We start from the raw sequence: 18,252 nt of genomic DNA, 5'->3' as shown, positions 1-18,252 counted from the left end.
GGAACTAAAGTTGAGTCAGTCTTCTCCTAGCAGCCTTCAGATGAAGATGTAGAAGTAAGGGATGGTTGCAAGCCACCATGTGGGTGCTGGGAACCAAACCTGGGTCCTCTGCAACAGCGACAAGTGATCTTAACCATAGATCCACCTCTCTATGTGCTAGCTGTATGTGGTGGCTCACAGCTATGATCCCAGCACTTGGGAGACTGAGGCAGAAAATTTGCTGCAAGTTTGAGGTTGGCCTGGTCTACTCTGAATTCTCAAACAGGGCTATAAAATGAGAACCTGTTTGAAAAGGAAGAAAAACAGAATGAGAAGGAGAAAAAGAAGGGGTGGGCTGAGGAGGAGGAGAGTGGGCAGGAGGAGAAGGAGAAGAGGAAAAAGCAAAAGAGTCAGAAAAGGCTGGGGATACAGCTCAGTGACAGTATTTGCTTCACATAAGAGGTCCTAGGTTTAATGCCCATTACTACCAAAAGTACTAGCAGCAGCAGTAGCAACAGAACTAGTAGTAACAGTCACCTAATTGTGTACATAATAGCTGGACTTAAAGATGTATCCGTTTTTAAAAAGTGATGATTAGTGCCTATGATGGTTTGTATATGCTTTGCCCAGGGAGTGGCACTATTAGGAGGTGTGGCTTTGTTGGAATAGGTGTGTCATTGTGGGTGTGAGCTTTAAGACCCTCATCCTAGCTACCTGGAAGTCAGTCTTCTCCTAGCAGCCTTCAGATGAAGATGTAGAGCTCTCAGCTTCACCTGCACCATGCCAGCCTGCATGCTGCCATGTTCCCACCTTGATGATAATGGACTCAATCTCTAAACCTGTAAACCAGTTCCCATTAAATGTTGTCCTTAGAAGAGTAGCCTTGGCCATGGTGTCTGTTCACAGCGGCAAAACCCTAAGACAGTGCCACATGTAAGGTGCTATGATCTCCTTGATGACAAATATACAAATGGGATGCATATTAATTAAACCTTGATTTCATCTTTCTAGCTCATCATATTTTATTTTTATTTTCTGATACTTAAAAATAACTACTAACTTAGTATTATTTAGGAATTCCTTTGCAGACTTTTCTAACCATCTAACTCAACAGGCTTATTCTCTACTTTATAGCCCAAGGATAATTATTTTCTACTGCAAGTATTACTTTTGCAAAAATTTACTTATGGTCCTGACTGACTTCTTACCGAGATAAGCTAGGGGACTTGTATCTACTAAAGGATAAACAAAGAAAATTATAGTGTGTGTGTGCGTGTGTGCATATATATATATATATATATATTATATATGTGTGTGTGTGTGTGTGTGTTTGTATGTGTGTGTGTGTATAATATGCATGCACACAAACACATACATAATGCGATAAAAGAATTTTAAGACTTAAATACACATCTCTTTGGAAACAGACAGAGACCATTACAGAAAACCACAACCAATCAAAATGCAGAATTATAGAACCCAGTCCCAACATCTATAGTACAACCCCCACACCTAAAGATTGGGAATCATAGCAGAAGGGGTGGAAAGATGGTAAAAAGCGAGAGGAACAGGGAGTTTGCTGTGAGACTGTGTCTCCTATGATGGCAGAGCTACACCTGACACCAACACAACCAACAATCTAAACAGGGGCTGGACATGGGGCAACAACAATAAACATGCTACCTTTAAGGAGACTGGGGGGAAGCCAGGCTTCAACCCTACACAAAAACTACATGAAAGGACTGAGCTGGGCATGGTGGCACATACCTTTAATCCCAGCACTCAGGAGGCAGAGGCAGGTGGATTTCTGAGTTCGAGGCCAGCCTGGTCTACAAAGTGAGTTTCAGGATAGCCAGGGCTACACAGAGAAACCCTGTCTCGAAAAACCAAAAAAAAAAAAAAAAAAAAAAAGAAACCAAAAAAAAAAAAAAAAAAGAAAAGAAAGAAAGTAAGGACTGCTGAGAGCAGGAGGAAACACTCTTCCTCAGGGAAGAGCACACTAATTGGTTACCTAACACCAAATGGTCAGGCCTGAAACATATACACATAAGTAACAGTATATAGACTAAGTAGGTTAAGTTTATGTATTTAGAAACACACACACACACACACACACACACACACACACACCAATAATTAATGAGAAAAGAGACCATTATTTGAAAGAAAGCAAGACTGGGATATAGGAAAGAGTCTGGAGGGTGAGTTGGGGGGGGGGGGTGGTTAATAATTCAATTATATTATTATCTCCAAGAAGAATTTCAAACCTGAACATAAAGGAAAACAGAAGAAACAGCTAAAAGAAATATACAGCAACATACAAAAATAGAGATTTAAGAAAATGGCAATGGGGTAGAGAAAATGAAGAGATATAGGTAAAGAATATAAAATAGCAGATATGACTGGTGAGATCACCCAGTGGGTAAAGACACTTGCTGCCAAGCGTAGTAGCATGAATTTGATCTTCAGGACCTACACGACAGGACATAACTTATGTAAATTGTTTTGACCTGCACACATGCACATGAGTGCCCACACATACTAAATAAACATTTAAAATGTAATAAAAAGTTACAAAAGTAAGATAAAATCACAAAACGTAAGATATAAGATGAACAGGTCTAGAAATTTAATGTATACAATGAGGACTATGGTAAAGGAAATGGTATGTTAATAGAGACTTTTGTTAAATACATCATTTTCGCTTCTCTTGTTACAGGAAGGACCATGTCAGTAACAGATGTTTACTGAAAGCTTATAACATGTGAGGCTCTGCTCTCCATGGTGACCTCTGCATTCACTCTATGTATCCCATAGAACATCACTTTGTGAATGTCACAAAATGGGTATTTTTGTAACAGCCTTTTTAGCAGAAGACCAATTCAAAGGCTGGGTCAAACAGTCTACAACTTGACACCCTCAGTCCACATGCCTGTCTAGACATCTGAACTTTTCTCAGTGCAAAAGAAGTTCAAAAATGAATGTCAAAGGCTCAACACAGTTTTTCCGCCTGCCTTTTCATGCACCAGTTTATTGAACTGAATGGACTCTGCTCCTCAGCACAGCCTGCTTAGAATGCAGATACTCTTTGGATCTTCAGTGAAGGGGCGCCTCTAGCAACTCCAAACATTATACTCGGAGAATAAAATGTAACATAAGAGGCAGTTAAAATGTAAATAAATTTAAGGGGGAAATATTTCTTAGAATTGCCTAGGTGAGGTGGAAATCAGGGAAGGTTTCATGAAGGAGGTGCTATGTGAGAGTGGCTTTTAAGAATGGGCATTATTTGAATATGGGAAATAGGAAAAATGGGCATTAAGGGCAGAAAATGGGATTAATAGAAGAAAAAAAGGTATGATGTTAAAAAAAAAATGAAACTAACAAGTGTTTGGTGTTTGGTGTGAATAACACTCTAGGTTCTGGACTCTGGTTTACGTTTGAAACCAGCCTGGCCTATACAATGAGGTCTAGGACACCCAGGGCTACACAAAGAAACCCGTTTCAACCCCTCCAAAAAAGTTCTATAAATATTCTAGGTTCTATTCTAAAATTATTCTAGGATCTATTCCACATGCAGTTGGTGGGAATAATACTCATTCATGGGGACGAAAACAGTGTCTAAAAGGCTGAGCGACTTGCCCAAGTCAAAGTCAAAAGAACGGGCAAGAAGTAATAAAGTCAACTATGGATCTGGCAGATACCAGGGCCTAAGCTATTCCATCCTCATGGCTAAAAAAGTATGATGAACCAAGTCATGGTGGTCATAAGTGCCAGGCTATAAAGTTGACACTGAAACATAACTCCTGACGCAAAATAAATAAATAAATAAATAAAAGATATTGAGGAAAAATTTTACTCATTGATCTACTGCTATCTGTTAGTTTTCTGGGTGCTAGACATCAGAATATGAAGGTAGACATACTCTCTTATTTTGTATCTCAATGCTATTTTTCACTTAGCTTGTTAAAAGACTTTTTACTAAACTGTAACATACATATAAAAATATATAAGCTAAAAGTACATGTTTGCCTCAGCATAATAAAATTCAGATTAAGAAATAGTATCCACAAAATCCCAAAGGTTTCTTGTACTCACATCTAATTATTGCCAATTCTCTCCCCCCAGACTAATCACAATACAGATACAAGACGCCACAGATTACTTCTATTCTTTGTTTAACGGGAATTACTTTTAAATATCAGCCTGTGTGATATCTTTCTTATTTTCCTTCTTTTTTTATCAGTATATCTTTATTCAGCATCCATATGTGGTGCTGGGAATTGAACTCAGTACCCTACATATACTAGGCAAGTGCTCTATTGCTGAGCTACACCCTAGGCCCTATTTCTACTCTGTAAAGCATTTTTTAAATTTTTACATGTATGGGTTTTGTCCTAACTGAATGTCTGTGCACCACATGTGTACAGTTCCCACAGAAGACAAAAGAAGGCCTCATATCTGCTTGGATTGGAGGAACCTATCACATAAGTAGCACTAGGAAAACACTTTTTTTTTCCTTTGACAGGGTTTCTCTGTGTAGCCCTGGCTTTTCTGGAACTCACTTTGTAGACCAGGCTAGCCTCTGCCTCCTGAGTACTGAGACTAAAAATGAGAACCACCATGCCTGGCTGGGAAAACACATTTTATATAATACTCCAGGATGTTCTCCATTCATGGCTGCCGATCCTAACTTCTATTACCTCAACTCTTTGCGGGGTGTGTGTGTGTATGTGTGTGTGTGTGTGTGTGTGTATCTATGCCTTTGTCTCTGTATGTATGTGTTTAAATTGTTTAATCAAAGTGATTGTGGGAAAATAAAATTAGAGTCTCTTTTTAGTGACTTCTTTAGGTAGGAAAAACAACTTTATTCTTCACAATACAACCGCCCAGATTTCAGGAAAACTACCCTTCCTACTCCATACTCTTTCATTAACTGCATCAAACGCATTTATATAGTCCCTACTGGGGAAAACTTTCACACCTTGGATAAAAACCACTGGCTCTGATGTTGCTGCTGCACAGAGCTTATACAGCCCAATGTACACTGCAGCTGCACTTCTGTTGCTTTGGAAATAAGTGAAATTCCTGCTTCTAATTCTTCTGTTCATAGGAAGAATAGCTTTGCTTTCTCTCACTTCTCAAAAACCCAGCCTCATCTTATGGGTTCAGAACTGATTTGGGTAGCATGGGAATCAAAAACAACAAGAGACATGTTGTTGAGAAAGAGGTGGCATCTTCTGTTAGGAGGTACTGGCTCTAGAGTGCCTATATGGCAAGTAACTGTCTAAGAAATAGGTGGAAATATGACATGTTCAGGAGAGAGAACTGGGCTATCAAGATAGAGAAGTAAGAAGATATGTATGGTTGTTGTCTTATCAATGAGGCTTCACAGGAAGAATGTATACTTTTATATATAAATTAAAAAGAAAGCTGGAGGGGAAACTCCCAGAAAGACTAGCATTTATGATGTGAGAAGAGGGACCAAAGAAGGTGGACTGAAGTGAGAGAGAGCCAAGAGCTGGAGATGGTTCTTAGAAGTCAGAGAGCAAAGTACACTGATAGTGTCAAATGCAGCAGCCAGGGGTCCAATACGATTAAGGAAGGAAAGGGGTTTCCCAGAGAATGTAGCCAGGGGCTCACTGATGACCTTGGCAGACGAAATTTTAATGAAATCACCTTGAAAAACAAGTCAAATTCAACGCTTCTGAAAAAAACAAGTATGTGAACAAAATTGCTGTACATTGTGAGAGTCTCCTTTTAAAGGATCATAGGACTAAGTGAACCCAAACTCTGCAAAATTTGGGTTCAACACTGCTCAGCCAAGAGCAATCTGTTGGTGTCTCATTCTAATGAACTCAGCATTTCCCAAGTTTTCTTTGACCACAGAACCTTTGTCACCTGACACCTATTAACAACTCTAGACCACTATAGTATGGGACATACTTTGGAAAATGGTACTTTAAAACCAGGCAGGCTTCCATGTTGAAGCAGATATGAACTGAAATCGCAGGTATATGGTTAGTTACTAGTTGGGTGGCCCTGGATAAGGTGCTGCCTTACAAAACATTGGGTTGGAGACTCAGTGGGCAAAAGTACTTGTTGCATAAGCATGAAGAAAGGAGTTCTGACCCCTGGCACACACTTCAAAGCCACACATGGATGTGCACAGCAGTAACTTTAGTGTTGTGGGGAAGAGATAATTGGATCTTTAGGGCTCAGGAGGCATACAGTCTAACAAAAGCAATGAACTCTAGATTCAGTAAGCAATAGTGATGCAAAATATAAAGTGAGGGGGCCCTGCATGATAGATCAGTAGGTAAAGGTACCATGCCATCAGATCTGAGCTTATTCTCCAAAACCCATGTGATGAAAGGACTCCACATGTTCTCTCATCTCTTCATGCATGCCACATACTGTCATGCACACATCCATGAACACACACATGCACACACAATATAATTGTTTTAAATAAGATGGAGCACATGCATGATGGCACATGCCTTTAATCGCAGCACTTGTGAGGCAGAGGTAGGTAGATCTCTACGAGTTCAAGGCCAACCTAGTCTATACACACACACACATTATGTATATGTGGTGCCCCAGAAGACCACAGAGGACATCAGATCCCCTTGGACTAAAATTACAACTATGAGCTGCCACGCGGATGTTAGGAATCAATTCAGGTCCTTTGAAAGAGCAGTCAGTGCTCTCACCACTGAGCCATCTCTCCAGCCCTGGTTAATGATTTTTAAGTGATACCAGTATTGGACTGTTATCTTTCAGTGATCTGAAACAGAAAAGAAACTAGTAATCTTCATCAAAGGGCCAAGATTGAGATAATGGAAGTTAAGATGGGCAGCCATAATCAGTGAATCCTGAAGTATCAGATTACACAATGTGTTTTCCTACTGCTCCTAAGCCTAAGAGGTAGGGTCCCAAGGGCCTGCTTATCTTTGAGGCTCATCATTGTCTCCTCATGGGACAACCTTTCTAGAACTTCAATTATGAGATAAGAAGGAAGCTTCGACATTTGAAGTTTGGAAGGAAGTGACAAGTGGAAAGAGAACCTTGCAGGAGACAACCAATTTGTTCTTTTGTTTTAGTGCCTGGCCTGGTAACTTAGGCTAGCCTGCTGCAGTCTTCCATCTCCTCTGACAGCTCCAGTTAAGTGTGGGCCTTCTGATCTATCTGTTCACTCCTGTCCCTGATTCCCAAGGCTTGCCTTCCTCAGCATGGCCTGTCTGCATGTCTTCTCCTGTACTGTCCCTTCCACCTGGAACACCCACCCACTTGCTGCCACCGCAGTCTCTGTTTCTAGAGCGAAAAGTCTCACCTCCTCCTCCAGATTCTTCTGCAACGAAACCAAATAAGGTACAGATCCTTACCATCCACCCACACGGCCAACAGTGCCGCTCTGTCAGCATCAGCAATGTCATCACACTTATTAAGTTCAGATGTCCAGGTAATCAAAGGACACAAGCATGACCCTTAATAATCAAGTCCTTAAGTCTCTGACAATTTTATAGGAATGGAGGAAGTACAGCTGGCTTTCTATGGTAGTACCCCCAAATTTGTTTAATGCCATAACAGCTCAGTATTAACTACTCAAACATATGAGGAATACTCAGATCACAAAAACTGAGAAATGTAAATTTTAAAAGTCAGATACCATTCTTTGGTCAAACTGGCAAAAAATGTTAATATTCAAAGTCAGTCTAGCATATTCAGGCACTCAAAGCACAAATTCTTCAACAAAGAAATATTCCTAGTTCATCCATTTTATTTGAAGAAAATAAAGATAAGTTTAAAAATAAACAGAAATGAAAATAAATCTTTATCCTCTCCTCCCCCCCCCCAAAAAAAAAATCTGGGTAGGTGACATTAGTGCACGCCTTTAATCCCAGCACTCGGGAAGCAGAGGCAGGCAGATCTCTGAGTTCGGAGGCCAGCCTGGTCTATAGAATGAGCTCCAGGACAGCCAAGGCTACACAGAGAAGCCTTGTCTCAAGAGACAAAACAAAACAAAAAACAATAACAAAAACAGATTTCTATGACAATATTACTAAAACCTTATTCATGACAAAGTAGATAAGGAACAGTCATAATTACTAACCCGGAATAAAGCTTACAAAAACTGAGAAAAAAAAACCTACTCATATCATAATCTTATATATAATACTGTAATAAATCAGTAAACTTAAATACATTTAAATATGTATCATAAAAGAAAGCTTGGTAGATTTGAATGGTTAATATTTTGTTGTTACTAACTTTAGGGGCTGAACTTGGAAAATAGGATGAAATAGACGCACACTGTGATGGTTTGAATGAGATTGCCCCCATCCACAGGCTCATATTTAAACACTAGGCCCCCGACTGACTGGTCGTGCTGTTTGAGGGACATTATAGGACTTTTAGGAGGGGAGCTTTGCTGGAAGAAGTGCACCACTGGCGAAGGGCTTTGTGAGTTTTTAGCCTCTCCCCTATGCCAGCGTGCTCTCTGTTTCCTGTGTGCCCGAGACATGACTGTCAGCTTCCTGCTCCCATCATCATGCCTTCCTCGACTGCTATCTAGCCCTTTGGCACCAAAACATAGGCAAAATAAACTCTTCCTTAAATTGCCTTTGGTTATAGTATCTTATCACAATATAAATGTAATTTATACATGAAGGCATCTGTGGAAAAAAAGGCATTTCTAGCTTGTGAAATAACCACAAGTGATTTGCTAGACATTCTATAGAAGGCAGCATCACACATAAATAGCCCTGATGGTCCAGGACCTGACCCAAAGGTTCTTTTCTCTCTTTTTTTAAGGAAGGCATAACAGCAAATAATAACCCCATAATGTCATGGTGAGTGCCAACTCTAAACAGGCTCTCACACACAGTCTGGAGACTTTCTCCCAACACCTCACACCTGGCTGCATCTTAAAACTCACGGTTGAAAGCTAGCTAGAGGAATTCAGAGAAAATTCCAGGTACAAGAAACACCAAGTGCAAAGTCTCTGAGAATTTTGAGAAAATAAAATATTTCATGTTTTACAAGTATCAACTAATGCTTCCCAAACTTCTTTTTGTTAAGGAACTGGTTTTTTATCCCCAGTGTGATGGCCTGGTAGATTTGGTTTACACCCTGTTCAGTGAGACAGAGCCTGGGTGTGCATGATGTCATGGCAATTCAAACTGCCTCTGAAGGCTTGCTTTCAATTTTGGTACTTATTTCATCAAAGACTAGAAACAAACAGTTTTCAGGCTGTGTTGGTCCATGACTCACACTTCGAACTGTGTAGAGCTGGACCAGAAGGAATTTATTCTATCATGGAGACAATGCGAGCCACTGAAGTATGTTCTTTCCTGATAATCCTTTCTAAAGTCATGGCCTTCCTGGATAATTCACAATGCTAAGAGAAAGACACTATTGTTCTGTCTATTATCTGGATTAGAAAAACAAAGTTCCTTAAAATACTTGTATATCCTCACAATGATATACTGAGAAAAGATTGGCAATTCAAGTAACAAAGAGTTAATTTCCCTAAAACATAAAAAAAGCTCAGTTAATAAGAAAAAATACTCAATAGAAATTAGTCACACAAAATAATTTCTAATTAGTTTTCCTATTTAAGAAAAGTGTTCAATTTTACTAGCAAGAAACATAAATTTAAACAACTAAGAGACTTCCATCTAAAAGAATATCAAAATGCCAAAACATTGACAAATCACCATATTTATTGGTGGGTTAGGAAAGAAAAGCACCTCCTAGCATTCCTAGCAGGGACTTAGCAGCCAGCATGCCCTATGGAAGGCACAGACCCTTTTGTGTGGTCATCAAAGCCACTTACACACATCCTCATGCTGCTCCCTCAGTCAGGGAGGATGGCTGAGGGCTTCTGGGGCAGCAAATATAAGTGTGAGTGGCATGTGTGAGTGAAGGCAGATCTGCACGGCCATTTGCTACAGGCTCATTTAATCCTCATCTTTGCTTTCTCTTTACCATGTGACTGGCAATGTTCTCACTGCTGGCTGTTTCCATCAACCCAGATTACAGAAGACATCTTAAAGCAGACCTCTGTCATTCATATAAGTTACTGAAGAGTAACAATATGGTAATGTATATTGAAATTACAGAAGTGCACACATGCATATGAAATGGCCAGCATAAAAGGTTTCTCATTTCTAGCATGGCTTCTTACTCAAAGGAAACAGCAAGAGCACTAACATGTGCAGTGCTGTCACACGGGGGAATATTATGTATCTGTAACAAATCTTAGAGCTAATAAGTACGAGGATCTCCCAGTAGAGACGCAAAGGTTGGTCTTGTGTGTATACTATTCTGTTGGAACACAGTCTAAGAATGGAATCATGCAAGGGGAAATTTGAGTGCTTGCCAGAAAAGTCCAAGAAAACAAGAGTATTGTGACCTCAGTTTCTTTAAAAACACAGAACTGTTCTTGAAGTGTGCTATTGTGACCCTCCCGGGTAGGGCGGGAGAGGAGTATGTTTCCTTTCGGCTGTTGTTATTCACATTCCTCTATAGAAAAGCATGGTTTTACCATGTGCAGCTTGTCCTTGTGATTGTATTCAGCTTGAACTCATGAGAGCTTTACTCATTCTTTTTAACCCTCAGAGTACAAACTGCCTGAAGCTCTGAATGAAGTTGGCTTCGCCTCAGACTCAGTGCACTTCATTGCACCACACACACAAGGTTCACATTGCCTTTAGAGTGGCAAACACTATACCACCTTTTATATGAAAGAAAAAGTACAATGTATATCTATATTTGATTTTATGCTACATAAAGAGCCACCCATGATAAATAACAAACTAGCAAAAATTAAGTGTCTTCAGCAGAGGGTAAAGGGGCAACACAGGCTGAACTTTGGCAATTTAGGGGGAAAACTCTTGGTTCTGCATGCATTCTGTCTTACAATCTCAACTGCTCTGTCAACAGAGCTCATCCTGAGCATAAACTGACACCTTTAAGCTCTGGTTCATCTTCTCCTTTTGGCCAGCCGTCTCTCTGTGTTAAGGACACTACACTATGGTTTTCCTGTTCAATTAAATGGTGATTGCCCTTAATTTAGGATAAACCATACCCTTTCTCCAGACAACTGCAAGTTTCACTTTTTGGATGATTTTTAATTGGTTTTATTGGGAGGGGTATATTTTGATCAATCATCTCTTTAAAGTCATAACCAATTGTACTCTGACCAACACATTCTTCTTATTGTCACTCTGAGTTTCCCTTTTACAGGGAGATGATTGTACTTTATAGTAGAATTCCAAGACTTTCACTTTAAAAACACTTAAATAAAAAGCGCTGTGACACTGACTCTCTAGGTGCCAGTTTAAATGTTTGCTTTCCTCTTGTCAGACAGTCCAGATTGATAGACTCCCAGTGTGTGACTTCCTGGACGTTATTCATTTTAGATTATAGATACATACAATTATATGAACATATTACAACATGTAAATGAAAATGTGAAAAGCATAACAAATTATCAGCTGACATCTAAGAATATTAATATTAATGATTAAAAAAACATTTTTTAAGACAGACATTGTTAAATATACTCACAATCGCAACACACAGAAGGGTGATAGAGGAAGAGGGTGTAACTAGTCTGGCCCCTGGAGAAAGAACTTGATTCCAGGAACCCAATTGTTTAAAAATTTAAATTTATATTTTGCAAACTGGCTGTAATAGCACATTACATAATCCCAGTATTCTCCCAGGGCTTAAACAGAAAGGTTGAAAGTTTGAGTACATAGGGAACTCCAAGCTAGCAAAGGCTACAATAGTGAGACACTGACTTAAAAACAATCCACAAAGCTGTGTGTGTGTGTGAAGATTAATCAGAATAATTTATCAAGATAAATGATAATAATAGTATACTAAAACTGGTGCACCAACGGGCCTATGAGTCTTAGTGGATTACATTAATAGGTGAAAAGGATACTTTTCTTATACTGGAACACACACTGCACTGTGGAAAGGACGGCGGGAACAAAGTTAGCATCTGCAACTTACCACCACAAGTGGTAGCTCCAGACACACATCACCACTTGTAGGTACAGATCTGAAGAGGAACACGTATCAAGTCTCAGAGGCTCTCACTACAAAAGAAAGGGCTGACAGCGGAGCAACCTGGCTGATACAACTGAACCAAATATGAAGGCCACTGTCAACTATGGCAGGACAGGTTCGTACTTCCCGAGACAGGTACTTCTTTTGTAATTCCTATCAAGTGAGTGTGGCCTGAACCTAACATAAGGACACAGAGTGGGTCCATGCTACAAAAGGAAAGCTTTCATCATTTGAAACTGTGAGGATAACAAAGACTGAGAACTGCTCCGACTGAAGGAGACATAAGAGACTCCAATTAAGGCAGCCATTAGATTCTGGATCAGAAGAGAAAGAGACCTTGTAGGGAGCAGCTGGCAAATCTGCATGGCATCCGAATACGAGAACTATTACTGGTGTTTTCTTGATAGTGTGATTAAGATTACTTAGAGGAGTGGCCTTATTTTTAGGGGAGGACACAGACATTAGGAGTGGCAGACTCTCTTGTCTACAACCCAACTGATTCTTAAAGAGAGTGGCCACAATAGAGGGAGACAACAAGACAGGTGTGAAGGGGGGAGAGAGGCAGCAGCTGATGAAGGGTACAGAGTTATAGGACTGTACAAAAACTTTCCTTGGGTTTCAGGCTAGTCTTTAAAGGGTGCATGTACACATGTGAGCATGCCTGAGTTTTTAATATCTGCCAAGTTTTACACTAGTGACTGCTACCGCCATCATTTAAAAACAACCCTCCTGCCTAAAGACTGCCTGTCTTCAGATGCAGATAAGGACACATTTTGCTAAGGGAAACTTTTAACACTAAAAGGGAAAATAAATTATTTTTGTTCTTATGAGTTTTATGTTAATTTGATGAAAACAAATTTATCTGGAAGGAGACACCCCAACTAGGGAAATGCCTCTATCACAATGTCCACAGGGTATTTTCTTGGTTAATGATAGCCATTGGAAGGCCCAGCTCACTAGGAGCAAAGCTACCCATAGGCCGGTGGTTCTGGGCTGTATGAGGAAGGTAGCTCACCAAGGCATGGGGAGCAGGCCAGTCAGCAGCATTCCCCCATAGCTTCTGCCTGGGGTCCTGCCGTAGGTTCCTGCCCTGTCTTTATTAAATACTATAAACCGTAAGGGAAACAAACCTATTCCTCCCAAGTTGCTTGTGGAACTACATCATCTATTCTTACATTTTTCCCTCTTTCTCTCTCCTTCTCTGTCCCCCTCTCCATCTCTCTTACCCTCACCACCCCATGTGTATTTCTGTGTGTGTGTCATGCGTGTGCAGGTCCATGGAGGCCAAAGGAAGTCAGGCACCTTGCTCCTCTATCACTCTGCCTAATTCTATGACAGGGTTTTTCACAAAGTCTGAAAATGGAATGGTGACCAGCAAGCCCCCATCATCCTCCTGTCTCTACTTCCTTTGACAATACTGGGGCTCCAGGGGCATGCAGCCATGCCCAGCTTTTTACATGGGTGCTAAGAACCAAACCCAGATCTTCACGCTTGCACAGAAAGTACCTGAGCCCACTGAGCCATCTCTCTGGTACCCTCATGGACAGTCTTAATGTGTCCATGTTTGGGGCCTTAAAGCAGGAGCCAAATTTTCCCATAAAAACGTCTGTACCTTATTTCCAGCCCTATAAACTAGCCAATAAAGAATACAACGAATTACCTAAGAGGCCTTGTTCCCTACCTTAACACTGCACCAAAGAAATGGTAGTAGAGAAAATAAGCATTTAACCCTACCTTCAAGCTCCCACCTACTAGGCCTATTTGATTTTCATCAAGCAGCTAAGGCCACCTCCCATCTCTTCAGGCCCTCGCTTAATTGCCATGCATTCCCAGAAGCACGCTGCAAGAAGATGACTAATTACTGACAGCTTCTTCAGCACCATATGTCTCCCAAACTTTTCAAAGAAAAAAACTGTCCCAACCATTATTGGAACAAATTTCCTACCTCCTGCAGTTGGAGTCGGACCTTGGTAACCGCTCGGAACCAGTGTGCTCTGGCCTGGGTAAATGGCGATGATGCGGTCTCCTCAGGAAGACTTGAAACAGAGAAGAGCATTTCTTGTAAACAGCAGAGACAACAAAGTGACAATGCTCAGGCAGGACTGCCATGTCTAAAATAAAACAGTCTGTGCTCATGCCTACACTTGGCTAGTGATTCAGGCCACAAAACAGTGGAGCTCTGAACAATTATTTTGAAAACAATTCCTGTCTAAAATAACAACTCCTTACATCTTTCCACTCCCCCTTCCTTCTCCTTTTCTCATGTACCCACATGAGATAGCTCAGACACTGAGGTGATAAAAGCAGCAGCAGCAGCCAGGGCCTGGGTCAGCATCAAGTGCAGAAGTCACAGATCGAGTGAAGTGAGCATGCACCCCCTCCCTGCTAGAGACCACCAGCCTCCCCTGGGATTTGCATAGCTTCATTAAGAAAAAAGTTTGTTCTGTAAACCCTTTCCTGTTCCACTGTTTTGGAAGACCTTCCAATGCTGAGACTCCATCTAAGGTTGACTAGGGGAGGATAGCCCTTTCATGTCATCACTGTGTACGTTGAGCTGCCTCAGGGACAGCCTGTGTGAAATGAACAGTAAATATAACCAAGTACCTCAGAGGCAGGAACTCTATGTTACAGTAGGCCATCGGCTAGATTTTCAGCTGGAATAGTGCTTAGTACCAGATAATACTTTCCTTCCTCCTTATAGCTTATAGTCAAGGTAGCAGACAAATGTCTACTGCCTGCACATGCAAAAATTATGCCAGGCTCTGTTGGCATCTAATTGTTCCAAAACATTTGTAGGCACTTTTAGCCAAGGTACTCTGGCTAAGAATTTGGCTACCTTTTGGCCTAATGGAGATAAACAAGTACTCATGTGAAGTACTTCACCTCTGTGCCAAAAGCTCAGCCCTGACAACATTGATGTCAGGTTCAAGGTCCATAAAGAAGCAGCTGCTGGTGGACCACAACCCAGTAAGAGCCTGGTCTGGACCTTAGTCTCCTGGGCCTCTCAACTATTAACTGAACTACAACAGATGACTAAAAAACAAGAATGGAGCTAGGCATTAGGAGGTGGGTATTGTAGCACATGCCTATAATCTTAGCAATCAGGGGGTTAAGTTACAAATCTGGAGCCAGCCTGAGCTACAACAGAAGACCATGAAAAGAAGAGAACGTGACTTTTCAATAGTCTTCAGGAAGCTGTATGATTCGTCCAGTCACTGCACTCACTGTCCTGGTCTGAGGTCTGTGATGAGATGTAGATGTCAGAAAGCTAAGCCGTGCTCTTATTTTCCACCCTAGTGGTTTTCAACTGGGCACAGGGCAGGGTTTGTGCTTAGGAATATCTGACAATGTCTAGAGAGCTTTGGTTGTCCCCCTGGTCATGGCTAGTGCCATCTACTGTAGGCCAGAGAGTCTAACAAGTGCCCTAAAATGAACAGTAGTCTTCCATAATGATTATTTGTCCTAAAAATGTCAACAATAGCTGAGTGGACTGCTATGCCCAACCTCTCAGCTGTTTTACACAGGTTAGCTCAATGGTATAGAAGAACACTCAAATTCTATACTAAACTTTATTACACGACCACTTTTAGTTCTTTTTGATGCTATATTTAGAGAGGATCTCACTGTGTAGCTCAGGTTGGTCTTAAGCTCCTGACCCTTCTGCTTCAGCTTCCAGAGTAATGAATTACAGGTGTACACCACACTTGGCCGAAAGATACATTATAAAATGTTCTTCTTATGGATAAAAAAATGCCAAACACACTGTCAAGCCATGTACAGTATAGCAGCTGTATTAAGTCTGGCTAATTCTGTTCTAATTTCCCTCAGACAGGTTAAAATAAAACCAAACATAAATGTTCACAAAAGAAATTAAAGGATCCCTAAGCAAAGGAAACCACTGAAAAAAACCCTGTGGGGCTCAGGCCCAGTTTCAGACTCAGAGATCTGTGTGGTCAAGACTGCATGTTCAAGAACTCCTGGTGTGCCTGTACCTCAGTAACACAAGTCCCTCAAACATCTTGGAAATTAAACAAAAATCAAAGGATGTACCAACTTGACCACTGTTGCTGTACCTGCCCCCCAGCTGCAAGAAAAATAAGTGAAAAGTGTTTGTATTCAATAAGAGATATAACAGGTTGCATGTGAGCTAGCTATCACCTACCTCTCCTGGGGTCCTAGGACATGGTCCTTATGCAGCACCAGATCTGAAGGAGGGTGGATTGTAGCATCATCTCTCATCTCCTTGGATTCACCTGTTTTCTCTTTTTCTGATTCACATGTCACTTCCAAGGCTTTCTCTTGTTCTCCCAAACCAGCCTGGCCATCTTTGGAGAGGCTGCCATAGCTATGACTAGAATGAATGGAGTCCCTCTCCCGACCATCATCATCTTGCTCATGATACTGGTCCAGCTCACTCAGCAGAGAGCTTCCTTGACTCACATTACAGGAGGAGCCATACCTACTACTGCTGGTAGGGCTGCGAGAGTGAAAAGAAAACAAATTAGTAAATAAACACAAACCAAGGACAGGAACACAAATATAGACATACCTGGGAACTAATAATTGCATGGGACAAGAATAATCATACACAGGAGGATCCTAGGAAGCGAGGACAAACATTTCAATCTAGAAAACTTGGTCTAGTCAACCACAAAAGGAAAAAGGACAACATGCTAAGCCTCTGTCACCACTGAACCTCGGGCCTGACTTCAGAAACTATTTTACCTAATTCCTTCCTGTCAGAACAATGAAGAAACTGGCCTTTTGCATATTTACAAACTTCTTTACTCAGTTTCTTCTACAGAAACTTTTCCAGTGGCTGTGATTAAAGTTTTCCAAATTCCACATAGTGAAGAAAATGAGCCTCACCCTTCTACTCTTTAGTAAAGAGAAGTCCGTATTGCTTCCTCTATAGTTACAAATGTGTGTGCCTGTGCCTTAGCAAAGCAGAAAGACATGTTCCTTCAGTCTACAGGGTAAAGTATGGAAGTCACTAGATGAAGACCAGGATTAAGAAATTCTGCAGAGGAATTCCACAGGTTTCAGGAACACAAATGCAATAGTGATACCCTTAGAGGCATGGGAAATATCCCCAAGATATATCTACCCATTGTAGCTGAGTTTCTCTCAGATCAAGGCTCAGTTATGCATAAAGTGAATTAAGTCCAACTCCTCTGGATTGGGATGAAAAGTTATTTCTGTATATGATGTGAGGCCAGTTCAGCCCTCCCTCAGTCACCTGAATTCCCATGCACAGAAAGAAATGTTCCCAGCTGTGAGAGCTAGCAGTTGTAGCAGAGAGGAACTGTGATAGTGGCAGGGAAGGCAGAGTGATAATAGTATCAAGGTACCCCTGGAATCCTGAAGCTCATCTTCTAAAGGATTCAGTTTTATGAACCTGGAAGGAGTTGGTGGTGAGCTATTAATCCTCATTTCCTTTTCTTAATAGCAGGTATCCTTCTGGAAAGCTTTTATGCAAAGAGAGTTGGTTTTGTTTTGTTTTGGCCAAAGTCTAGTCTTTAACTTAAGGTCTTATATTTACCTTTGGACAGATTAAGAGAGAGCATTGTTGTTATCTGAAGAGATAACTCTAAATTACGTGCTATTTTCAGGCTGATTTCTGATTCTTCAGTACATATTAGCAGAACATGTATCAAGTCAATGTCTGAGTAGCTCTAATGTGGTCTCTCTCTCTTCACTATTCTAAGTAGATCTATGTTTGGGCCAGAGGTCAAAGTAGCATTCTTAAACTATCCTGTGTAGTTTCTATAATCAGGGGCAGTAATAACAACCTTTACAGATAGACCTTGTTCAACGCTCCAGATGAAAGAACAGCAGCAAAAGAACTTCAGCTTTGAGTAAAGTATCATGGCAACCCAGCTTATCCTTTGTTATAGCTGTTCAGTCCAGAGCACTGTGAGAGTCTGTATTAGAGACCCTTGAAGAAGTCTTACAAATCCATGTGGAACAGGATGTAGAATACAGATGATCTTAAGTCATTCTTTGCAATTTGTATTTTACTTTACAGCCTCACAGCCACTGGGGAGACATCTTAGAAGACTTGGAAAACCACAGCAAACTACAATTATTCCCATCTACTATACTACAAGTGTCTAAGACCTAAGAAAGCATTCTGATTATATACTTAGAATTAATAGATAGCCCTTAAATACTTGTTGCCTTCTCTTG

At 40.8% G+C, this 18,252-nt stretch overlaps 1 protein-coding gene across 11 annotated transcripts in view; it reads right to left on the bottom strand.

The window, feature by feature from the left end:
* Positions 1-18,252, bottom strand: part of Unc13b (unc-13 homolog B) — a 218,681-nt gene that overhangs the window by 68,006 nt on the left and 132,423 nt on the right. For all 11 annotated transcript variants that reach the window (XM_030253406.1, XM_006537791.4, XM_017320116.2 and 8 more), the window contains 2 exons: positions 16,226-16,540; positions 14,009-14,099 (listed from right to left, as the gene is read on the bottom strand). In XM_030253406.1, coding sequence (XP_030109266.1) covers positions 14,009-14,099; positions 16,226-16,540 — 406 coding nt within the window. The remainder of the gene's footprint in view (positions 1-14,008; positions 14,100-16,225; positions 16,541-18,252) is intronic.

This window comes from Mus musculus, chromosome 4 (assembly GCF_000001635.26).
Source record: "Mus musculus strain C57BL/6J chromosome 4, GRCm38.p6 C57BL/6J".
Taxonomy (NCBI): domain Eukaryota; kingdom Metazoa; phylum Chordata; class Mammalia; order Rodentia; family Muridae; genus Mus; species Mus musculus.
This window is presented reverse-complemented; position numbering and strand designations above follow the sequence as displayed.